This window comes from Caretta caretta, chromosome 18, assembly GCF_965140235.1.
Source record: "Caretta caretta isolate rCarCar2 chromosome 18, rCarCar1.hap1, whole genome shotgun sequence".
NCBI lineage: Eukaryota > Metazoa > Chordata > Testudines > Cheloniidae > Caretta > Caretta caretta.
In genome coordinates this window covers 23,604,075-23,629,071 of record NC_134223.1, presented here as the reverse complement: position 1 = coordinate 23,629,071, position 24,997 = coordinate 23,604,075, and the positions used below count along the sequence as shown (strand labels likewise).

The 24,997-nt window shown below is 46.3% G+C and overlaps 1 protein-coding gene across 2 annotated transcripts; it reads right to left on the bottom strand.

Annotated features, from left to right (window-relative positions):
* Positions 1-478: 478 nt before the first annotated feature.
* Positions 479-23,071, bottom strand: VAMP3 (vesicle associated membrane protein 3). Of its 2 annotated transcripts, XM_048824961.2 has the most exons (6): positions 22,840-22,993; positions 8,417-8,506; positions 7,127-7,208; positions 5,240-5,398; positions 4,606-4,657; positions 479-2,353 (listed from the first exon to the last, which is right to left on the bottom strand). In XM_048824961.2, exons 2-6 carry the CDS (start codon positions 8,437-8,439, stop codon positions 2,334-2,336), a joined length of 336 nt encoding a protein of 111 aa, XP_048680918.1. In that variant the 5' UTR covers positions 8,440-8,506; positions 22,840-22,993; the 3' UTR covers positions 479-2,333. The 2 variants fall into 2 exon arrangements, with proteins under 2 accessions (XP_048680918.1, XP_048680919.1); XM_048824962.2 differs by lacking the exon at positions 8,417-8,506 and having other exon boundaries at positions 22,840-23,071.
* Positions 23,072-24,997: the final 1,926 nt, after the last annotated feature.

Here is a 24,997-nt window from a genome sequence, read left to right as displayed (position 1 = left end):
CGCCCCCCAGAGGACTCGGGGGGCCTGGGGTCTTCGGCAGCGGGGGTCCTTCCGCCCGGGCCTTCAGGGCACTTCGCCGGAGGCATGGAGCGGAAGGACCCCCGCCGCCGGAAACTCTCGTGGGGCAGCCGCGGGGCCCTGGGCAAATTGCCCCGCCCCCCCTCGGGGCCCCGGGCCCGCCGCCCCGCGCCCTCACGGGCAACGCGAGAAGGGGCGGGGCCTGGCAGACTCCATCGAGCGGCTGCCAAGGAGACCCGCCCCCAACGCCCTGAGGGGTACGGGCCGGGGCTCGAGCCGCCGACTCAGCGCCCCCGTCACCCGGGCGGGGATCCGGGGCGAGAGCCTGGCCCAGCTCAGCAACCGCCCTCGACCCACTCTGCCCTCAACGCCCGCCCCGCCGGAGGCGCAGCCGCCCCCGCCGCGGCGCAAGGCAGCAGCAACCCAACATCCCCCCCACACACACGCAGAGGAACAGGAGGAAGTTTCAAAAGCCACTTTATTAAACGTTACAAAGGCCTCTTTCCCAGGACAGTGCAGGGACACGCCCTCCTGATGACATACACTTTCAGAGGTTTCTAAGTGTAGGAACTAGTACATACAGTTGATATTTCTTTAAAAGCTGCAGCATAAAAAAATAGTAAACAGTTTCTTAATTGTGAGTAAGAAAGATTTCAGTTTGTACAAGTAGCTTTGTTACTGGTCCATGGTACATTTATACAGTAATTTCTAAGAGACTTTGTACATTGAAAGAAGTCACTGCAGTGATCCTTGCACTTCATCCTCAAACAGTCAAGGCCTTAGATAGTTAATTATAAGCCAACAGAGCAACTTTCCACAACACTCACTACCAAAAAAACCAAAACAAAAACACATTCTAAAGCATCTTGTACTTTGGGGGTAAAGAGGCCAATATTTCTCCCTCGGTGCTTAGAGGGCAGATCCACCTTTGGACACAGCCACCCGCTGAGTGCTCTGTCACATCTTTCTGGTATTTGTCCATCAAGAGTCTGGCTCATTTCTATGTGATAACTCAGTCAAAGCAACATCCAACACTCAAATAAGTAGGTTATGGCGATTAGGTTCGTGAATCCATTTCACAGTGTAGCTACTTGCAAATCTACCCCCAAAAAGTAAGGGAGGAAAAAAAGACAAGAGAAAGGAAAAAACTATATAGAGGAAGTAGAAACAAGGACTGGGAAGAAATTAGAAACAGACAGATTAGAGGGTACACAAAGTGGTGACTGGGTGAAGCACCAAGTTATTTCTTTCCCTCCTCATGGAGAGTAGTCACCCCTACCTAAAAAGTTTGGAGGTAAGAGGGAAGAGGCAACAGCATTTGTTACCAGCCTTTCCTGAAGTCCTAGGGGACTCACTTACTCTGAAGACAAGCTGAGAAGGAAGACAATTTGTGAAGTAATGCAAACAGATTACATATAAATATATATAAAATTTTAAACTACACTTGGCACTGATTCTACACTGGAAACATCTTGCTGGCTTGCAGAGAAGTCTTCACTGAACTACTTTTTGGCAAAAGACAAAAACCCCAACAAAACCAACTTTGGTAAGTGTCTACATTACAAACACTAAACATTTTTAAAGGTACTCTTTCAGATTAAACTGACACCAGAAAGTGACAGACTGTCTTTTGCAGAGAATGTAAATGCCTTATATAGGGAAGTGTTTAATCACAATTACCACAAGGCAGCACTAACAGTTCAGTGCTCAAATCTTTAGAACTTCAATAATAGAATTTAACTGCATATTCATAAAACAGCAGTGAACGATAAGTAGTGTTTACTAGGGTGGCAGGCTCTTTCACAACTAGTCAGAAGGCATTAATGGAGTATGGCAAGGCAGGCAAAGTCTGTTAAAATGCCAGACGTGTTAAGAGTTTCTTTCAAGAAGGCACAAATTTAAGATCTGATTCCCACCCCTTTAGTAGTGTCAGAAGAGACATCTTTAAATTGGGGCCTGGAGGAGACAGTGAAGAGAACAGATACGCAAACATACTCTTCCAATTTATCTAGAATGCAGTAGACAGTGGCAACAATACATTGCTTCTAGATTCTGAAATGCATACATGAAATCCTCTTCACCAGCTCATACTCAAGATTACCAAGGCACTGTGCAAGTTTTGGGCTGTGCTTATTAGCATTTTAAAATCAGAAGTGTAACTTTTAAATAAAGGCACATTTCCTATAAACCAGAGAAAGTTAACATATGACTAATCAAAATAATTTTGCTTTATACATCAGTAGGTGAGAGCTTGAGAATACAGCAGGTTTGAAGGAGAGAGATGGCTTCCGCTGGTTTGCATTTCTTCTTGTAACTCATGAGGACACATTCCAGACTATAACAGAAAAATAAGGATTGGAAAAGCGACAGTCCTCTTCCCTCCACATCAAAGAGGCATAAAACAATCCTGCAACTTAAAGACTTGAGCTACAGAACACTCAAAGTATTCAACAAAAGGAAATTCTAAATAATTTCCTGTGTTTGTTTTACCACAGTTTCATTCTTGCATGGGATTGGTTTTTAAAATTTATGTACCAGGTATTTCTCACCTATGGTCACAATTCTGTTTGTAGCATCACAATTAGTTAGCATATAAGGGTTGGAAGGGACCTTAGGAGGTCAACTAGTCCAACCTCCTGCTCAAAGCAGGACCAATCCCCAATTTTTGCCCCATATCCCTAAATGGCCCCCTCAAGGATTGAACTCACAACCCTGGGTTTAGCAGGCCAAAGCTCAAACCACTGAGCTATGCCTCCCCCCCCCAAGTTGCTGTAGACTGTGTTACAAACAGGCCCAAAGGGGAGAAATGAATATGCTGTCAGAGCTTGAGAGTAAACGAATCCTGCTGGAAAGTTTTTTTTAACAGCTACATCACAAATTCAAACTGCTGAACACCAAGCAACGTAAGTAGTTATAAGCTCCCTGGCTCTACTACAGCCAGAGTATGAATCCACAGCTTCCTTGCATGCACCAGAAACATCTCCACTTGCATTTGTATTTATAAGTTTGTTACCAGTTATAATAATGGGCTTGTGACTATTGTATACATAAGGGTACATCTGGCAACATTCAGAAGTTGGGACAAGTGAAAGCTGGATATCAAACAAGGGACCATGAATTTCTTTTCTCTTAAAACTTCTACTGCAATATACTTCTGTTTAAACAGCTTGTTCACTGGTGATGAATCCTTGAGAACTGCCTGTCCTTCTCCCCCAGGCTTCTGCTCCAGCAGGAAAACTAGTCCATGAAGTCAGGGGGGTTTCCTGCACTCAAGTGAGGCTAGGCAGATCAAGGCTCTTGCCTGGGCTGAGTCTAAGGGCAGGGTTTTAAGTGTAGACCTGCAGTGGCACTAATGCAGCTGGGCTGCTGTAGCGCTTCAGTGAAGACAATCCTATACTGATGGAAGAGTTTCTCCCATTCGCATCGGTAATCCACCTCCATGAGAGGCGGGAGCTGTGCCAAAGGGAAAAGCTCTCCTGTCAACATAGTGCTGCCTACAACAGGGGTTAGGTTGGTATAACTGTGTTGCTCATAGGTGTGGATTTTTCACACCCCTGCACGACACTGATATAACTATGTAAGTTTACAGTGTAGACCTGGCCTAACTACCTTGCTATCTAAGCACTACTGAGGATTGGAGGAGGAGGAGTCTTATATGAAGCTTCCCTACTTTTTTTGTTGTTTGTTTTGCCTGACTTCTGGGCTGGAAGACAGCAAGGGGAGTCTGGGAGTACCCATTTTGGGATTAAGAAAAGGGTGTGACCCAATAGAAGAGGGCCAGACTGCTTTGCAAGAAAAAGGTGACATAAGGATGTTGAACCTGGAGTCTAAAAGATTAATAAATGTAGAAATACTGTGAAAGATGAATGTGAGAAATGTGTATGTCCACAGCTCTTCTCATCTTAAGGTTCTCAAGGCACTTCATGTATTCTTGGGAAGCCCCTGTGAGGTAAGCATCATTATCCCCATTTTAAAGATTGAGAAACTGAGGCAAAGAACAGGTTTCAGAGTGGTAGCCGTGTTAGTCTGTATCAGCAAAAAGAACGGGGAGTACTTGTGGCACCTTAGAGACTAACCAATTTCTTTGAGCATAAGCTTTAGTGGGCTAAATTGGCTTATGATCAAATAAATTGGTTAGTCTCTAAGGTGCCACAAGTACTCCTCGTTCTTTCTGCTGAGGCAAAGAAGTGGTCAGGTGACCTGGTCACGCTCACAGTCACTGGCAGAGCTGGGACTGGAACTCAAGAGTCTCAGTCTCTTGTGAAATCCCATTTCTGCTCAGTGTGCAAGAGCCTGAGATTCAACAGTTAAGGTTCCCACAGAAGCCATAACTTCACCACATTGCACAGATTATGTTCAAATATCAATTTAGCAGCATAAGTACTCTTTTGGACTCCTGCATATATGTCAAGCATGCAATATGGCTAAGTTAGCGTTACTGTGTGAACCTTAACTTTTGAATATTATGACCTATGTACGAGCAGTCACACCCAGAGAGCGTTACATTAACTTTTTGCATTCGATTTAGTCTTATGCCCCATGTACGCTAGTCCTACTGACAAAACAGTGCTTTAGCTAAACACTTACTGATGATGATGATGATGATGATGAGAACAACTGCTATCAATATTGCCCACATCTGTTAAAAAAGCACATCATTTAGTACAAACAACTCACTTAGATATTTTTTTTAAAAAGAGAGGGCTAAAGCTTCTTCTCTAGACCCAACTACTGCTCCCCTTCCTTACAATTTATGTTTTCCACTCTGTCTTGGCTTCTCAGCAAATAAAGAGTATGCTCAGGCCTTACAGTCATGTCTGCTAATTACACGAACAGACTAAAGGTTCTTTATAGTGCTATGTCTGTGTTATTGTCATTCAATCCATATCACTGAATTTCTTCCTCTTAGATCTCCAACACCTTAAACTAGTACATACATTTATCCTTGGCAACATTTCTGTCCTGGAAAATGTTTTATGTGAAGGAACATGGCCAGGGCACCCAACTTTTGGCCAGTTCATCTACTTCACTAAGCCAGATGCTCATTAAGGACCAGATGTTGTAATCTTAAATACTATTCACCATGAGTAAAGGCTGCGGAAATTGGCCATATGTTCTCATGGTTGATGTCACATGGATTTCTTCCCCTTTATGTAGTATTCAACTACTTATAGTTTTTAGTCACATTAATTTGTATTGGAAATACTCGAGTCATGGTTACCTTACAGTTCTTCCACCAATACTTTCTTTTCAGCTTGGCAGCACTGGTCTCAAATTGGGAAGCTCCCGCCTGCAGTGCGTCAGCACGGTCATCCAACTCTGACAGCTTCTGATCTCGTTCCAACACCTTGTCCACATTCACCCTCATGATGTCAACCACCTACAGTGATTTAATAGTCACAGTAAGTTATTCATTCATTAGATGTTCATTCCCTTGAACACTTTAAGCATGCAGCAGATCCTGACAAATCCCTTTTATAACATTAACATCATTCAAGTATTTTTAAATAAAGCAAAAGATATTGCCTTTTTGATTAAGAGTAGACAATATTGAACTTAGGTTCTTATATTAGTTAAAAAATTTGTGGAATTAAGTAACTGAGTTAGAGATTCCCTAATGCCTGCCTTGGGGTTTCAATATCAGATACTTTGTTTATAAGCTTACTCCTACTGAAACAAAAAGTATTCCACTAATAACCTAGCATGTTAGAGAAGGGTATAAGAAAAACTCAGTTATGGAAGCCACAACTGGCATTTGAACAATACAGTAACTGCTCACTTAACATTGTTACGTTGCTGATCAATTAGAGAACATGCTTGTTTAAAGTTGTAAAATGCTCCCTTATAAAAGTTGTTTGGCATCCACCTGCTTTGTCCACTGCTTGCAGAAAGAGCAGCCTGTTGGAGCTCCCTGGTCCTGGTGGGGGCTTGGAACCAGGGTAGATCAGCAGCCTCCCATCAGCTCCCCTAAGTTCCCTGTGCAGCAGCTGCCCAGCAGACTATCAATTGCGGGGCAGTTCAGCTGTCCTTCCCCCCACTGCCATGTGCTGCTCCTGTCCTCTGCCTTGGAGCTGCTCCCGGGAGCCTCCTGCTTGCTGTGCAGGCAGGGGGGAAGAAGAGGGGTGCTAATGTCAGGGTGTCCCCCTCCCCCAGCTCCTGTACCCATTCTCCACAGAGCAAGGGAGGACACGACAGGGCGCAGGACAGGGAGCTTGCTGGCAGCAGCTGCTGTCTCAACTTGCTGATCTACTTAAAAAGGCAGTGTACTTAGAGTGGGGTCAGCGTACTTAAGGGGCAATGCGCATCTCTCTCTCTCACACAGACACACAGTGTGTGTGTGTGTGTGTGTATGCCATGCTGTGTCTCCTCCCTCTATTTGTGCTGCCTTGTAGAGTGTAAGGCTACATTAACAATGTATTAATTCTTGAGGGCTCAGCCGAGTGCTAGTTCATCATTTAGCAGTAAGGCATTCCCTGGGAAACATCCCACCCTCTGACTCCACCACCTCTGGTGAAAAATTCCCCTGGAATCTAGCCCCCCTTTACATTAATTCTTAGGGGAAATTGGATTCACTTAAAGTAGCATTTTTCAGGAACATAACTACAACATTAAGCGAGTTACTGTCCAATGTTTCTTTTGACACACAAAGCACCTATGACTTCTGAAAAGGAAGTTTTGTGCTACCCCATCCAGCCAGAAAGAAATGAGGCTCTCAGCCAAGGATGGCTTTTGGCTTACACAGTAAGTTTTGCCACAGTTTTGATACATAACTAGAAACCCCTGGCAATTGTGGATTTCCATATAGCAAACCTCATTCTCTGTCAGAAACCAACTGGAGTCATGCAGCTAACACACTGGCTCAAAAGATAGTCATCTTTGCAGGAGCAAGTCAACACCTGGAAAATATCACAGGTTTCCTGCAATGAGTCTCAAGATGATAGTTCAGATCACAAGAGGGACAAACGATGAAGACATACAAGCTTTTGGTTCATACACTGAAGGAGACAAATTTAAAAACTTTGCCCACACAACACTTCCATATGTCTTCCCTCTGTCAGGTTTCCCATGGTCAAAGGAATGGTAAAGCTGCTCTATACAAGAGCCATACCTCATCTACTTGGTGTTGTGTCTGCTGAAGGCGACGATTACTGCCAGAGGCATTACTTGAGCTTCCAGGGCCACTTGTTGACCTGCAGTGTAGAGACACTTACATTATGATATATCATTAACTACATTTATATACCACCTAGAAGTATGCTTGGGTAATTTGCAAACACAGGTATATACAAACCAAAAAAATAAGTGTAAACACCAATGGTCATAACAAAGAAAGGAAGAACATTCCCTAGGAGCTAAAATGCAGAAAAAGAAAAAGTCAGATTTCTTTTGCAGTGGAAGAGCGAAGCTTCAGCAGCAAGCTTTAGCCACAGAATTCAGACTTTAGCCATTCAGAATTCAGTGTTCCAAACTTACCACCAATGAATGGCTACAATGGCACCGGAGAGCAGAGAAGCAGGTGGGAGAGAGAAGAGCGGCACTACAGCTCAGAGCATAGCATATAGTTGCTCTCGATTGGCCAAGAACATGGGTTTAGGGATCTCCCCCCTCCCTGACCTTTGCAATAAAAAACACATGAGCTTGTGCACACTTCCCCCCCCTTTGATGAACTTGGGAATTTAAATTCTTTTTGGAAGCTACTGAACTCAGAAAAAGATTATGTCAGTCACTGGAAGCATGCGACATACACTGCTTGTTTTCCTAAAAGTTCATCACAGAATAGAGAGGCAGTGGCCAATACCAGATGTTTCAGAAGAAGGTGCAAGAAGCCCTGTAGAGCAGTGGGACTCAACCTTTCCAGGAGTCCGATTTGTCTTGCATACCCCCAATGGAGGAAGAACAGGCACATTTACAGTTTGTACACATAAGACATCTACAACAGTGGTTTTCAAGTAGGGGTCTGGGGCCCCCTGGGGGAGTGGGCCGCAAGCAGGTTTCAGGGGGGGCCACCAAGCATGGCCAGCATTAGACTTGCTGGGGCCCAGGACAGAAAGCCAAAGCCCCACTGCACGGGGCTGAGCTAAAGCCTGAGCAACTCAGCTTGGTGGGAAACCACTGTGGCATGGGGACCTAGTCAATTGCCTTGCTTGCTACCCCCCAATATTGTTCCTGGCTTTTATATACAGAAAAACAGTTGCTGTGGCACGTGGGCTGTGGAGTTTTTACAACATGTTGGGTGGGCCTCAGAAAGAAAAAGGTTGAGAACCCTTGATTTACCTTTTGGCCTTTTATTATTTGGTTACTGTACCACCTTTCAATATTGATTATGAACACAATTCTAGATAGGACACAGGACAGGACACCAACTGGGCCTCAGGTGTCCTTAAACAAAGTTACTTACATAGAGATGTGCGGATTCTCCATCACTTGGAAGTCTTTAAGTCAAGACTCAGTATGTTTCAGAAAGGGGAACTACACAGAACTGAGGAAGCTGGTTAAATGGAAATTAGAAGGAAAAATCAAAGGTGAAATGCCTGAAAACTGCATGGACATAGTGACAAGCAAAAAGGCATCCTTTTAAAAACTGGAAGTCAAATCATACTGAGGAAAATAGGAAGGCGCATAAACTCTGGCAAGTCAAGTGTAAAAGTATAAGGCCACAGGTCAAAGAAGAATGTGAAAAGCAACTAGCTAAAGAAAAAAAACCCCAACAATTTTTTTGTTAAGTACTTCAGAAGCAGGAAGTCTGCCAAACAGTCAGTGGGGTCACTGGACAATTAGGGTGCTAGAGGACCACTCAAAGACGACAAGGCTGCTGGAGAAGCTAAAGGAATTCTTTGCACTGGTCTTCACTGCAGAGGATGTGGAGAAGATCTCCACATCTGAACCATTCTTTTTATGTGACAAATCTAAGGAACTCTCTCAGATTGATGTATATCAATAGAGGTAGTTTTGGAACCAATTGAGAAATTAAACAGCAGTAAGTCACCAGGAACAGATGGTTCTGAAGGAGCTCAAATACAAAATTGAAAAACTACTAACGGTGGTATGCAACCTATCACTTAACTCAGCATCTATACCAGATGACAGCAGGATAGCTAACATAACACACTGATTTTTAAAAAAAGGCTCCAGAGGTGATCCTGACAATTACAAGCTGGTAAATGTAACTTTAGTTTCAACCAATGTGCTTGGTACTGTAGTAAAGAACAGAATTATCAGATATATTAGATAACCACAATATGTTGAGGAAAGTCAACATGGCTTTTGCAGAGGGAAATCATGCCTCATCAATCTATTAGAATTCTCTGAGGGAGTAAACAGGCACATGGACAAGGGTGATCCAGTTGACAGTCTATTTGGACTTTCAGAAAGCCTTTGACAAGTTCCTGCACCAAAAAGGCTCTTATCCCATGACTCCTTAGTTTGCTTAAAAGGGAAGGTCCTCTCATAGATCAGTAACTGGTTAAAAATAGGAAATAAAGGGTAGGAATACATGGTAAGTTTTCACAATAGAAAGTGGTAAATAGCATAGTCCTTCAAGGATCTATTAATAAATTATCTGGAAAAGGGCTGAACAGTGAGGTGGCAAAGTTTGTAGGTGACCCAAAGCTGGCTGCGAAGAGTTACAACGGGATCTCACTAAACTGGGTAAATGGGCAAGAAAATGGCAGATGACATTCAATGTTGATCAATGCACATTGGAAAACAATCTCAATTAGACCCCATCATTTTGTATGTATAAGTTAGATCTTGGAGTCATCATTGGCAGTTCTTCGAAAACATCTGCTCAATGTGCAGTGGCAGTCAAAAAAGCTAACAATGTTGGTAAGCATTAGGAAAGGGATAGATAAGAAAAAATATCATAATGCTGCTATATAAATCCATGGTATGCCCTCATCTTGAATACTGCACCACAGTTACTATCACCCCATCTCAAAAAAGATATTAGAATTGGAAAAAGTACGGAGAAGGGCAACAAGAACGATCAGAAGGTATGCAACAGCTTTCATATGAGGAAAGATAAAAGACTGGGACTAGTCAGCTTGGAAAAGATGAACTGAAAGGATCATATAATTAGAGAGTTCATGATTTTAAGGAATGGTAGGAGGGAGAACAGCAAAATAGAGAATGGACTTCAAGAAGGTAGACTTTAGCAAACTCGGGGAGTTGGTAGTTAAGATCCCCTGGGAAGCAAGTGTAAGGGGAAAAAAACAAGAGAAGACAGTTGGCAGTTTTTCAAAGAGACATTATTAAGGGCACAAGAGCAAACTATCCCACTGCGTAGAAAAGATAGGAAGTATGGCAAGAGACCACCCTGGCTTAGCCAGGAGATCTTCAAGGATCTAAAAATCAAAAAAGAATCCTACAAAAAGTGGAAACTAGGTCACACATAAGAACTTAAGAATGGCCATACTGGGTCAGACCTAAGGTCCATCTAACCCAGTATCCTGTCTTTCAACAGTGGCCGGGGCCAGGTGCTCCAGAGAGAATGAACAGAACAGGTAATCAAGTGATCCATCCCCTGTCGCTCATTCCCAGCTTATGGCAACCAGAGGCTAGGGACACCGTTCCTGCCCATCCTGGTTAGTAGCCATTGATGAACCTATCTTCCACGAATTTATTTAGTTCTTTTTTGAACCCTGTTATGGTCTTGGCCTTCACAACATCCTCTGGCAAGGAGTTCCAGAGGTTGACTGTGTGTTGTGTGAAGAAATACTTCCTTTTATTTGTTTTAAGCCTGCTGCCTATTAATTCCATTTGGTGAACCCTAATTCTTGTGTTATGAGAAGGAGTAAACACTTCCTTATCTACTTTCTCTATACCAGTCATGATTTTATATACCTCAATCGTATCTCCCCTTAGCCGTCTCTTTTCCAAGCTGAAAAGTCCCAGTCTTATTAATCTCTCCTTATACAGAAGCCATTCCATACCTCTGATAATTTTTGTTGCCCTTTTCTGAACCTTTTCCAATTCCAATACATCTTCAGTTGCGAACCAGCTGAGCAGCGAACAGCAGAGCAGCTAACAAAAGGAGTTTGCCTGGGATCTGCCTGAGAGGAGGTACGCTAAGGGCTGCATTAAGGAGGCTGTGTTGGTGAGTATCTGAGTGTTTGTTGTGAGGACAGTGTGACTGTGTGCTTGATTGGTTGTTTGAAAAGGGCGGGAACTGGGTGTGCTTTGTTCCAGGTGAGCCTTAAGTGGGCCTGACTGCATAAAAAGCCAGTCAGTTTCGAACCAGCTGAGTAGCAAACAGCAGAGCAGCTAACAAAAGGAGTCTGCCTGGGAGTTCGCCTGGGGAGAGCCCACTGAAGCTTACATCTTGCCAGATTCTCTGAGTAGTTACTACAACTCCTGAGGAAGCTCGTAGAAGGAAGGTAATATGGATGGGGGGTGTTCAGCTGTTGTGACCTGCACTGGATGTGCTAGGTTTGTCTTTCTTCCACAGGACAGATGCGACTTTGTCTGTACAAAGTGCAAGCTGGTCTCCATACTGGAAGAGAAGGTTCAAGGTCTGGAGCAACAGGTATCGACCCTGCGTTGCATAAGAGAAACTGAAGATTTCCTGGGCGGATGTCATGATAGGCTTCTACGGGCACAAGGTTCTGAAGATTCAGAGCAGGCTGCACATCGGGGACAGAAGGATGGTGAAGAAATTTGGCATCATGTGACCTCCAGAAGAAAAAAGGGGAACGTCCATGTACCAGCAGGGCACATACAGGTAAGTAACAGTTTTCATGTTCTCTCCACCGGTACTAATGCGGAGAGTGGACCAAATGATACGTCTGAGGGAAGGGAGCAGAAGGAGACTCCGCCGATTGGAAGACATGGGATGCACTGTCCTAGGGTTGGGGGTTCCACGACCACTGCTCCCAAGAGAAGGAGGCGGGTGGTAGTGGTCGGGGACCCTCTCCTCAGGGGGACTGAGTCATCTATCTGCCGCCCTGACCGGGAAAACCGAGAAGTCTGCTGCTTGCCAGGAGCTAAGATTCGCAATGTGACGGAGAGACTGCCGAGACTCATCAAGCCCTCAGATCACTACCCCTTCCTGCTTCTTCACTTGGGCACCAATGATACTGCCAAGAATGACCTTGAGTGGATCACTGCGGACTACGTGGCTCTGGGAAGAAGGATAAAGGAGTTTGAGGCGCAAGTGGTGTTCTCGCCCATCCTCCCCGTGGAAGGAAAAGGCCTGGAGAGAGACCGTCGAATTGTGGAAGTCAACGAATGGCTACGCAGGTGGTGTCGGGGAGAAGGCTTTGGATTCTTTGACCATGGTGTTCCAAGAAGAAGGAGTGCTAGGCAGAGACGGGCTCCACCTAACGAAGAGAGGGAAGAGCATCTTCGCAAGCAGGCTGGCTAATCTAGTGAGGAGGGCTTTAAACTAGGCTCACTGGGGGAAGGAGACCAAAGACCTGAGGTAAGTGGGGAAGTGGGATACTGGGAGGAGGAACGAGCAGGAGCACGTGAGAGAGGAGGGCTCCTGCCTCATACTGAGAAAGAGAGGCGATCAGCAGGTTACCTCAAGTGCATATATACAAATGCATGAAGCCTGGGAAATAAGCAGGGAGAACTGGAAGTCCTGGCACAGTCAAGGAATTATGATGTGATTGGAATAACAGAGACTTGGTGGGATAACTCACATGACTGGAGTACTGTCATGGATGGATATAAGCTGTTCAGGAAGGACAGGCAGGGTGGGGGAGTTGCACTGTATGTAAGAGAACAGTATGACTGCAGTATGCACTATAAGGTGGGTAGAAAGTTGGCTAGATTGTCGGGCTCAAAGGGTAGTGATCAATGGCTCCATGTCTAGTTGGCAGCCAGTGTCAAATGGAGTGCCCCAGGGGTCGGTCCTGGGGCCGGTTTTGTTCAATATCTTCATAAATGATCTGGAGGATGGTGTGGATTGCACTCTCAGCAAATTTGCGGATGACACTAAACTGGGAGGAGAGGTAGATACGCTGGAGGGTAGGGATAGGATACAGAGGGCCCTAGACAAATTGGAGGATTGGGCTAAAAGAAATCTGATGAGGTTCAATAAGGATAAGTGCAGGGTCCTGCACTTAGGACAGAAGAACCCAATGCACAGCTACAGACTAGGGACCGAATAGCTAGGCAGCAGTTCTGCGGAAAAGGACCTAGGGGTGACAGTGGACGAGAAGCTGGATATGAGTCAGCCGTGTGCCCTTGTTGCCAAGAAGGCCAATGGCATTTTGGGATGTATAAGTAGGGGCATTGCCAGCAGATCGAGGGACGTGATTGTTCCCCTCTATTCGACACTGGTGAGGCCTCATCTGGAGTCCTGTGTCCAGTTTTGGGCCCCACACTACAAGAAGGATGTGGAAAAAATGGAAAGCGTCCAGCGGAGCGCAACAAAAATGATTAGGGGACTGGAACACATGACTTATGAGGAGAAGCTGAGGAAACTGGGATTGTTTAGTCTGTGGAAGAGAAGAATGAGGGGAGATTTGATAGCTGCTTTCAACTACCTGAAAGGGGGTTCCAAAGAGGATGGATCTAAACTGTTCTCAGTGTAGCAGATGACAGAACAAGGAGTAACGGTCTCAAGTTGCAGTGGGGGAGGTTTAGGTTGGATATTAGGAAAAACTTTTTCACTAAGAGGGTGGTGAAACACTAGAATGCGTTACCTAGGGAGGTGGTGGAATCTCCTTCCTTAGGATTTAAGGTCAGGCTTGACAAAGCCCTGGCTGGGATGATTTAGTTGGGGATTGGTCCTGCTTTGAGCAGGGGGTTGGACTAGATGACCTCCTGAGGTCCCTTCCAACCCTGATATTCTATGATTCTATGACTGCTCAGAGCTCAAGTATGAAACTGCAGAAAAACCTGAGAGTCTCTGGATTAAGTTTAGAAGTGTGAGCAACAAGGGTGATGTTGTGGTGGGAGTCTACTATAGACCACCAGACCAGGGGGATGAGGCGGATGAGGCTTTCTTCCGGCAACTCGCAGAAGTTACTAGATTGCAGGCCCTGGTTCTCATGGGAGACTTCAATCACCCTGATATCTGCTGGGAGAGCAATACAGCGGTGCACAGGCAATCCAGGAAGTTTTTGGAAAGTGTAGGGGACAATTTCCTGGTGCAAGTGCTGGAGGAACCAGCTAGGGGCAGAGCTCTTCTTGACCTGCTGCTCACAAACCGGGAAGAATTAGTAGGGGAAGCAAAAGTGGATGGGAACCTGGGAGGCAGCGACCATGAGATGGTTGAGTTCAGGATCCTGACACAAGGAAGAAAGGAGAACAGCAGAATACGGACCCTGGACTTCAGAAAAGCAGACTTCGACTCCCTCAGGGAACTGATGGGCAAGATCCCCTGGGAGAATGACATGAGGGGGAAAGGAGTCCAGGAGAGCTGGCTGTATTTTAAAGAATCCTTATTGAGGTTACAGGGACAAACCATCCTGATGTGTAGAAAGAATAGTAAATATGGCACGCGACCAGCTCGGCTTAACTGTGAAATCCTTGCTGCTCTTAAATATAAAAAAGAAGCTTACAAGAAGTGGAAGATTGGACAAATGATGAGGGATGAGTATAAAAATATTGCTCGGGCTTGCAGGAGTGAAATCAGGAAGGCCAAATCCCACCTGGAGTTGCAGCTAGCAAGAGATGTTAAGAGTAACAAGAAGGTTTCTTCAGGTATGTTAGCAACAAGAAGAAAGTCAAGGAAAGTGTGGGCCCCTTATTGAATGAGGGAGGCAACCTAGTGACAGAGGATGTGGAAAAAGCTAACGTACTCAATGCTTTTTTTGCCTTGGTCTTCACGAACAAGGTCAGCTCCCAGACTACTGCACTGGGCAGCACAGCATGGGGAGAAGGTGACCATCCCTCTGTGGAGAAAAGTGGTTCGGGACTATTTAGAAAAGCTGGACGAGCACAAGTCAATGGGGCCGGATGCGTTGCATCCGAGAGTGCTAAAGGAGTTGGCAGATGTGATTGCAGAGCCATTGGCCATTATCTTTGAAAACTCATGGTGATCAGGGGAGGTCCCAGATGACTGGAAAAAGGCTAATGTAGTGCCCATCTTTAAAAAAGGGAAGGAGGAGGATCCTGGGAACTACAGGCCAGTCAGCCTCACCTCAGTCCCTGGAAAAATCATGGAGCAGGTCCTCAAGGAATCAATTCTGAAGCACTTAGAGGAGAGGAAAGTGATCAGGAACAGTCAGCATGGATTCACCAAGGGCAAGTCATGCCTGACTAATCTAATTGCCTTCTATGACGAGATAACTGGCTCTGTGGATGAGGGGAAAGCGGTGGACGTGTTGTTCCTTGACTTTAGCAAAGCTTTTGACACGGTCTCCCACAGTATTCTTGCCAGCAAGTTAAAGAAGTATGGGCTGGATGAATGCACTATAAGGTGGATAGAAAGAAAGCTGGCTAGATTGTCGGGCTCAATGGGTAGTGATCAATGGCTCCATGTCTAGTTGGCAGCTGGTATCAAGTGGAGTGCCCCGGGGTCGGTCCTGGGGCAAGTTTTGTTCAATACCTTCATAAATGATCTGGAGGATTGTGTGGATTGCACCCTCAGCAAGTTTGCAGATGACACTAAACTGGGAGGAGTGATAGATACGCTGGAGGGTAGGGATAGGATACAGAGGGACCTAGACAAATTGGAGGATTGGACCAAAAGAAACCTGATGAGGTTCAACAAAGACAAGTGCAGAGTCCTGCACTTAGGACAGAAGAATCCCATGCATCGCTACAGACTTGGGACCAAATGGCTCGGCAGCAGTTCTGCGGAAAAGGACCTAGGGGTGACAGTGGACGAGAAGTTGGATGAGAGACAACAGTGTGCCCTTGTTGCCAAGAAGGCCAATGGCATTTTGAGATGTATAAGTAGGGGCATAGCGAGCAGATCGAGGGACATGATCATTCCCCTCTATTTGACATTGGTGAGGCCTCATCTGGAGTACTGTGTCCAGTTTGGGACCCCACACTACAAGAAGGATGTGGAAAAACTGGGAAGAGTCCAGTGGAGGGCAAGAAAAATTATTAGGGAACTGGAACACATGACTTATGAGGAGAGGCTGAGGGAACTGTGGATGTTTAGTCTTCAGAAGAGAAGAATGCGGGGGGATTTGATAGCTGCTTTCAACTACCTGAAAGGGGGTTCCAAAGAGGATGGCTCTAGACTGTTCTCAGTGGTAGCAGATGACAGAACAAGGAGGAATGGTCTCAAGTTGCAGTGGGGGAGATTTAGGTTGGATATTAGGAAAAACTGTTTCACTATGAAGGTGGTGAAACACTGGAATGTGTTACCTAGGGAGGTAGTGAAATCTCTCCTTCCCTAGAAGTTTTTAAGGTCAGGCTTGACAAAGCCCTGGCTGGGATGATTGTCAGGGATTGGTCCTGCTTTGAGCAGGGGGTTGGACTAGATGACCTCCTGAGGTCCCTTCCAACCCTGATATTCTATGATTCTTTGAGATGGGGAGACCACATCTGTACACAGTATTCAAGATGTGGGAGTACCATGGATTTATATAGCAGCAACATGATATTTTCTGTCCTATTATCTATCCCTTTCTTAATTATTCCCAGCATTCTGTTCGCTTTTTTGATTGCCGCTGCACATTCAGTGGATGTTTTCAGAGAACTATCCACAATGACTCCAAGATCTCTTTCTTGAGTGGTAACAGCTAATTTAGACCCCATCATTTTATATGTATAGTTGGGATTATGCTTTCCAATGTGCATTACTTTGCATTTATCAACATCAAATTTCATCTGCCATTTTGTTGCCCAGTCTCCCAGTTTTGAGAGATTCTTTTGTAGCTCTTCACAGTCTGCCTGGGTCTTAACTACCTTTAGTAATTCTGTACCATCTGCAAATTTTGACACCTCACTGTTTATCCCTTTTTCCAGATCATTTATGAATATGTTGAATAGGACTGGTCCCAGAACTTACCCCTGGGGGACACCACTATTTACCTCTCTCCATTCTGAAAACTGACCCTTTATACCAACCCTTTGTTTCCTATCTTTTAACCAGGAAAAATTACAAAGGATGAATATAAACAAATAGCACAAGTAGATAGGGACAAAATTAGAAAGGCCAAGGCACAAAACGAGATCAAACTACCTAGAAACAAAGAGTAACAAGAAAACATTCTACAGATACATTAGAAGCAAGAGGAAGACCAAGGACAAGGTAGGTCCATTACTCAATGAGGTGGGAAAATCAACAGAACATGTGGAAATGGCAGGAGTACTTAATTACTTCTTTGCTTCAGTTTTCACCAAGAAGGTTGGTGGTGATTGGACATCTAACATAGTGAATGCCAGTGAAAATGAGGTCGGATCAGAAGAAGCTAAAATTTGGAAAGAACAAGTTAAAAATTACTTGGACAAACTGGATGTCTTCAAGTCACCAGGGCCTGATAAAATGCATCCTAGAATACCCAAGGAGCTGACTGAGGAGAAATCTGAGCCATTAGCAATGATCTTTGAAAAGTCATGGAAGATGAGAGAGATTCCAGATGTCTGGAAAAGGGCAAATATAGTGCCCATCTATAAGAAGGGAAATAAGGACAACCCAGGGAATTACAGATCAGTCATCTTAACTTCTGATCCCAGAAAGATAATGGAGTAAATAATTAAGCAATCAATTTGCAAACATCTAGAAGATAATAAGGCGATAAGCAACAGTCAGCATGGATTTGTCATGTGTCAAACCAACCTGATAACTTTCTTTGACAGGGTAACAAGCCTTGTGGCTAGGGAGGAAGTGGTAGAAGTGGTATATTTTGACTTCAGTAAAGCTTTTGATGCTGTGTCACATGACCTTTTCATAAACAAACTAGGGAAGTGCAACCTAGATGGAGCTACTATCAGGTGGGTGCAAAACTGGTTGGAAAACCATTCCCAGAGAGGAGTTATCAGTGGTTTACAGTCATGCTGGAAGGGCATAAAGAGTGGAGTCCCACGGGGATCAGTTCTGGTTCCGTTTCTGTTCAATATCTTCACCAGTGATTCATATAATGGCATAGAGACGTGCCATAAAATGTGCAGATGATACCAAGCTGGGAGAGGTTGCACGTACTTTGGAGGATAGGATTAAAATTCAAAATGATCTGGACAAACTGGAGAAATGGTCTAAAGTAAACAGGATGAAATTCAATTACGACAAATGCAAAGGACTCAATTTTGGAAGGAACGATCAGTTGCACACATACAAAATGGGAAATAACTGCCTAGGAAGGAGTACCGCAGTAAGAAATCTGGTGGTCATAGTGGACCGCAAGCTCAATACGAGTCAACACTGTAACCCTATTGCAAAAAAAGCAAACATTGCTCTGGGATGTCTTAGCACAGGGGAGGGTAAACTTTTTGGCCTGAGGGCCACATTGGGGTTCCAAAACTGTAGGGAGGTGTAGGGTATTATATTGCTCCCCGTAGGAATGTGCTTACAGCGTAATACTTACGGCTGCCCGTCCGGGTGCTCCGTAAGTAGCACATTCCTACGGGGAGCAATTTAATACATGACACCCCTGCAGCTCTCACAGCCATGCTGCCCAGCAGGAGCTTGCAGCCCCGCCGCCCACAGCGTGGATGGCGCAGGGAGCTAAGGCTGCGGGGGAGGGGCCAGGGGCTCAAGGGCTGGGCCAGAGGGTCCCGCAGGCCGTAGTTTGCCCACCTCTGTCTTAGCAGGAGTGTTGTAAGCAAGACACGAAAAGTAATTCTTCCGTTCTACTCTGCACTGATTAGGCCTCAACTGGAGTATCGTGTCCAGTTCTGGACGCCACATTTCAGGAAGGATGTGGACAAATTGGAGAGAGTCCAGAGAAGAGCGACAAAAATGATTAAAGGTCTAGAAAACATGACCTATGAGGGAAGATTGAAAAAATTGGGTTTGTTTAGTCTGGAAAAGAGAAAACTGTACTTTAACAGTTTTCAAGTACATAAAAGGTTGTTACAAGGAGAAGGGAGAAAAACTGTTCTCCTTAACCTCTGATAGGACAAGAAACAATGGGCTCGAATTGCAGCAAGGGAGGTTTAGGTTGGACATAGAATCATAGAATATCAGGGTTGGAAGGGACCCCAGAAGGTCATCTAGTCCAACCCCCTGCTCAAAGCAGGACCAATTCCCAGTTAAATCATCCCAGCCAGGGCTTTGTCAAGCCTGACCTTAAAAACCTCTAAGGAAGGCGATTCTACCACCTCCCTAGGTAACGCATTCCAGTGTTTCACCACCCTCTTAGTGAAAAAGTTTTTCCTAATATCCAATCTAAACCTCCCCCACTGCAACTTGAGACCATTGCTCCTCGTTCTGTCATCTGCTACAATTGAGAACAGTCTAGAGCCATCCTCTTTGGAACCCCCTTTCAGGTAGTTGAAAGCAGCTATCAAATCCCCCCTCATTCTTCTCTTCTGCAGGCTAAACAATCCCAGCTCCCTCAGCCTCTCCTCATAACTCATGTGTTCCAGTCCCCTAATCATTTTTGTTGCCCTTCGCTGGACTCTCTCCAATTTATCCACATCCTTCTTGAAGTATGGGGCCCAAAACTGGACACAGGACTCCAGATGAGGCCTCACCAATGTCGAATAAAGGGGAACGATCACGTCCCTCGATCTGCTCGCTATGCCCCTACTTATACATCCCAAAATGCCATTGGCCTTCTTGGCAACAAGGGCACACTGCTGACTCATATCCAGCTTCTCGTCCACTGTCACCCCTAGGTCCTTTTCCGCAGAACTGCTGCCTAGCCATTCGGTCCCTAGTCTGTAGCTGTGCATTGGGTTCTTCCGTCCTAAGTGCAGGACCCTGCACGTATCCTTATTGAACCTCATCAGATTTCTTTTGGCCCAATCCTCCAATTTGTCTAGGTCCTTCTGTATCCTATCCCTCCCCTCCAGCGTATCTACCACTCCTCCCAGTTTAGTATCATCCGCAAATTTGCTGAGAGTGCAATCCACACCATCCTCCAGATCATTTATGAAGATATTGAACAAAACCGGCCCCAAGACCGACCCTTGGGGTACTCCACTTGATACCAGCTGCCAACTAGATATGGAGCCATTGATCACTACCCGTTGAGCCCGACAATCTAGCCAGCTTTCTACCCACCTTGTAGTGCATTCATCCAGCCCATACTTCCTTAACTTGCTGACAAGAATACTGTGGGAGACCGTGTCAAAAGCTTTGCTAAAGTCAAGAAACAATACATCCACTGCTTTCCCTTCATCCACAGAACCAGTAATCTCATCATAAAAGGCGATTAGATTAGTCAGGCATGACCTTCCCTTGGTGAATCCATGCTGGCTGTTCCTGATCACTTTAGGAAAAACTTCCTGTCAGGGTGGTTAAGCACTGGAATAAATTGCCTAGGGAGGTTGTGGAATCTGCATCCTTGGAGATTTTTAAGAGCAGGTTAGACAAACACCTGTCAGGAAGGGTCTTGATAATACTTAGTCCTGTCACGAGTGAAGGGGACTGGACTAGATCACCTCTCGTGGTCCCTTCCAGTTCTATAAAATTGTGAATAATATGGAGAAAGTGAATAAGGAAGTGTTATTTATCCCTTCACACAACACAAGAACCAGGGGTCACCCAATCCAATTAATAGTCAGCAGGTTTTAAACAAGAGGAAATATATTTTCATATGGTGCACACTCCACTTGTAGAACTCATTGCCAGGGGATGCTGTGAAGGCCTAAAGTCTAACTGGGTTCCAAAAAGGATCAGGTAAGTTCAGGGAGGATAGGTCCATCAACGGGTATTAGCCAATATGGTCAGGGACTGAACCCCATGCTCCGGGTGTCCTGAAACCTCCAACTGCTAGAAGCTGGGAGTGGATGATGGGATGGATCACTTGCAATTGCCCTGTTCTGTTCATTTCCTCTGTAGCATCTGACACTGGCCACTGTCAAAAGACAGGATATTGAGTTAAATGGACCATTGGTCTGACCCAATGTGGTCATTCTTATGCTATAGCTCCAACAGAAATTATGGACTTGATGCAGTTCTTTGGATAGTACAATGCAGGAAGTCAGACTAGATGATCAGAATGGCCCCTTCTGGACTAAGATCATGTTTGTTGTACCATCTATTTTAGGAAAAATCTTTGAACTATCCCCTGTCTCTCATTCTCATTTTAAAAAGCTTTAATATTTATTTTTCACTGCTCAAAGTACTACTGTCACTATAAACACCCTCTGATGGCCAGCTTATAGAATGAATACTCCATCACACTATATGCCACCTTCTAAAAACAGCACCAAATAACCAGGTTCCTTTAATTTGTAAAGTAAAGGAGTATAAATCCAAAATGAAATAAACAATCCCACAATTCCTCCCCCTCCCTCCCAACAGGTGAAGCCAAAGAAATAAAAAGGCTTTTTTTTTTTGCTGGTATATTTTAAAAGGCTCCCTGAATTGCTAGCTAGTGGCTCAAAAGAGTGCCTATGTTCATTTTAAAAACATCAGAGTCTAAGCAGAATCACAGAGCTTACCATCCCTGCACACTATAATCTAGAAATAAAGAACATTTTGCTTAATTTTTGTCAACCTAATATGAACTGGCTAGTTAGCACTGAAGTCATTTAACAACACAGCATCAAGCTGTCTGTAAGAGTCACAACCCATTATTTACCAGTTCTGTGAATAAACAGGAATATATAAATTCCCAGATTCCTTTCACTGGTGCTAAACCTTTAAAAAACAAAACAAAACAAAAAGCACTAGCCATTTGATAAGGAAAAAAATCCCCAAACACATTGCCCACAAAAATTTAAAAGATCTAATGCCATTCATATTTTACTCTTTCCTAGTCTGTAAAGGCAGCCCTTACAGAAGTCACATCTATCACCCTTAAGAGGCATACAGCAAGAAAGCATGAGTTTTCTGTGACTTAGTAAACCCCTTGTGACTCAACAATCACTACTCTAAGAAACACAGAGGTAAGGCTTCCTGCATAAAGTTACAGCACACAACAAGTGGATGATGGCAGCTGCCACATTAGAAAGCAGAGACCAGCTGTGGTGCTAGGACCATGTGTGACAGGCACTGGTGTGCAGATCCAAGCCCAGTGTACCACCACATCCCCACAGCAGCAGGTCCAGGCCACACACCTTCTGACTATTAGGGTAGTTAAGCTCTGGAAACACCTGTCGGGGTGGTCTAGAAGATTTACTTGGTCCTGCCACAACACAGGGGCCTGGACTGGACTACTTCTCGAGGTCCCTTCCCGTCCTACATTTCTAGGATTCTGTGATCCCTGAAACACATAACTTCAGGATTTTCCATGCTCTTTTATCAATTCTTTTTGCATTCTATCACGCTTTTGCCTTCACTGTAAGCTTTTCATTATTAGGTCATTTAAAAGAGACACTCAAGCAGGGGGTGGCAACCTTTCAGAAGTGCTGCGCCGAGTATGTGTGCCTTGTGAGCACCGGCCCCAGCATGGATCCGCCCCGGCTCCAGTCCCGGCCCCAGGCGCGGCGCAGGGCGATGCCGCGGGCTACCACGGCTCACGCCCGCCCGCGGCCGAACGGGACCGCTGTGCCCGGCCGCGCCCTGCCCAGGCCCGTGCACTGAGCGGCGGCTCAGCGACACGCCCAGGCCCGGCCTGTCCCGGGAGCACGAGCGGCCTTTACCCCTCCGCCGCGCCCCCCGCCTCGCGCTCCCGGCGCCGCCCGCCCCCCCAGGCCCGCCCGGCGCCCGCCGCCCGCCGCCCCCCCCGCAGGGCCGCCCGCCCGGGAAGGTGGCCGCCGGGCAGCCCCCCGCTTGCGACCCCCCCGAGCTCCCAGCAGGCCCGGCCCGGCCCGGCCCGGCCGCAGCGGGCGCTGAGTCGCTCCGGGACCCGCACTCACATGGCGGCGGCGGCAGGGGCGAGGCTCCGCGGGGGCTGGGGGAAGCGTCCAACAGCGCCGAAGGAAACCGGACAACTGACCCGGAACCCGCCCCAGCTCGCGCCGCCTGCTGCGGGGATGGGACGCTCCAGGGGCGGGGATTGGCCAGGCCCCGCCCACAACGCCTGGTCCCGCGCCTCGCGCGCCCGGTTGCATAGAGGCGCGCGCGCTTCTGCCGGCTCCCTTGTGCTTGGGGGAGGCTCTAGGTGTGTTGGGGGCGGGGCTTAGGAGGCTGGTTTCTTCCTTGGTGTCCCTGAGGGGGGGTGGCAGGTTCCTGGGTCTCCATGGGTGGGGCGTCAGGTTGGAGGGGCAGGTTCCTGTGTGTCCCTGGGGGGCAGGTTCCTGTGTGTCCCTGGGGGGCGGGGGGGCAGGTTCCTGTGCCTCCCTAGGGAGGTGGCAGGTTCCTGTGTGTCCCTGGGGGGAGGGGGGGGCAGGTTCCTGTGTGTCCCTAGGGAGGGGGCAGGTTCCTGTGTGTCCCTGGGGGGCGGGGGGGCAGGTTCCTGTGCCTTCCTAGGGAGGGGGCAGGTTCCTGTGTGTCCCTGGGGGGCGGCGGGGGCAGGTTCCTGTGTGTCCCTGGGGGGTGGGGGGGGCAGGTTCCTGTGTGTCCCTAGGGAGGGGGCAGGTTCCTGTGTGTCCCTGGGAGGTGGGGGGGGCAGGTTCCTGTGCCTTCCTAGGGAGGGGGCAGGTTCCTGTGTGTCCCTAGGGAGGGGGGCGGCAGGTTCCTGTGCATTCCTAGGGAGGGGAGCAGGTACCTGTGCCTCCCAGGGGACAGGATGCAGCAGGTTTCCAGGGTAGGTGACTGTATTTTTGTGGTAGGGTGGGTTTCTGCATGTCCCTGTGAGAAACCTGTTACTCTCTGGTGCTCTGAAAATAAATCCATACTGAGGTAGCTCCAAAGTGCCCTGTCGCACCTATTGCCTCTTCTCAGCATTCTGTGGGTGCTTGGCCTATGGGGCAGTCTTCATAATCTATAAATGGCTTTTGCCTAGGGCTATAAAAGTTACCCTGGATGGCGATGGGGGGACTGAGAGCCCCACCAGGGCAACCTGAATCCCTCCATACCTGCTACCGGAGCCCAGGCTTGACATCCTCCATCCAGCTGCTCCAGGTCATTTCTGAGGAGTGGCTATCAGGAAGTGCCAACAGATGAAGCAAGGCCTCATGGACTTAGAGGGGGGACAGTTATGCTACAGTGACGTTGGTCTTTGCACAGCTATGCAGCTGAACCTTACCTCATGCTGATGCCTAAACCATTCTCTTACCTCTCTTATTTCCAGCAGTCAGGCCCAGACTCCATCCTCTCCCAGTTTGGCAGCTGCTGGTAGAAAGCGTCTAAAGAAAGTACTAGCAACAATTGTTAATTTACTGACAAGCTTCACAACAGTGACATTTTCTCTCGTGGCCTGAACCTTCTTAAAATAGCAAATGAAGAGATTGTTCATGACACTTGTGCTATAGGTAGGCATCGGTCTTCATTCCAGGCTATTGGCTGAAGCTTTCCCACTGTGTTAATTCATCATATGAATTATTCTTTGCCAACTGACTACGTCAGAGCTAACTCTTCTCTTGATCTACGGTATCTATTTATTTAGTCATTCCAACTGACTGGATGTGCCTAAAAATTCTAGGCTAGCCTACTGGACAGATCCATCCCAGCTCATGTAACTGAGTAATCACTCACTTACAAGAAAGGGTGCTGACAGGACTTCAATCCTGGTTGCAGTCAAAAGAAGACTATTCTATTCTAAGACCACATCCTATCCTATATGTACAACTACAAAATGGGGAATAACTATCTAGGTGGTAATACTGCTGAAAAGGATCTGGGGGTTATAGTGGACCACAAACTGAATATGTGGTCAATGTGACCCAGCTGCAAAAAAGGCTAATATGATTCTGGGGTTTATTAACAGTAATGTTGCATGTAGGATACATGAGGTAATTTTCTTGCTCTACTCAGCACTGCTGAGGACCCAGTTGGAGTACTGTGTCCAATTCTGGGCACTATAGTTTAGGAAAGATGTGGACAAAACTGGAAAGCATCCAGAGGACAGCAACAAAAATGATAAAAGGTTTAGAAAACCTCCCCTATTAGAAAAGGATTTAAAAAAAACAAACA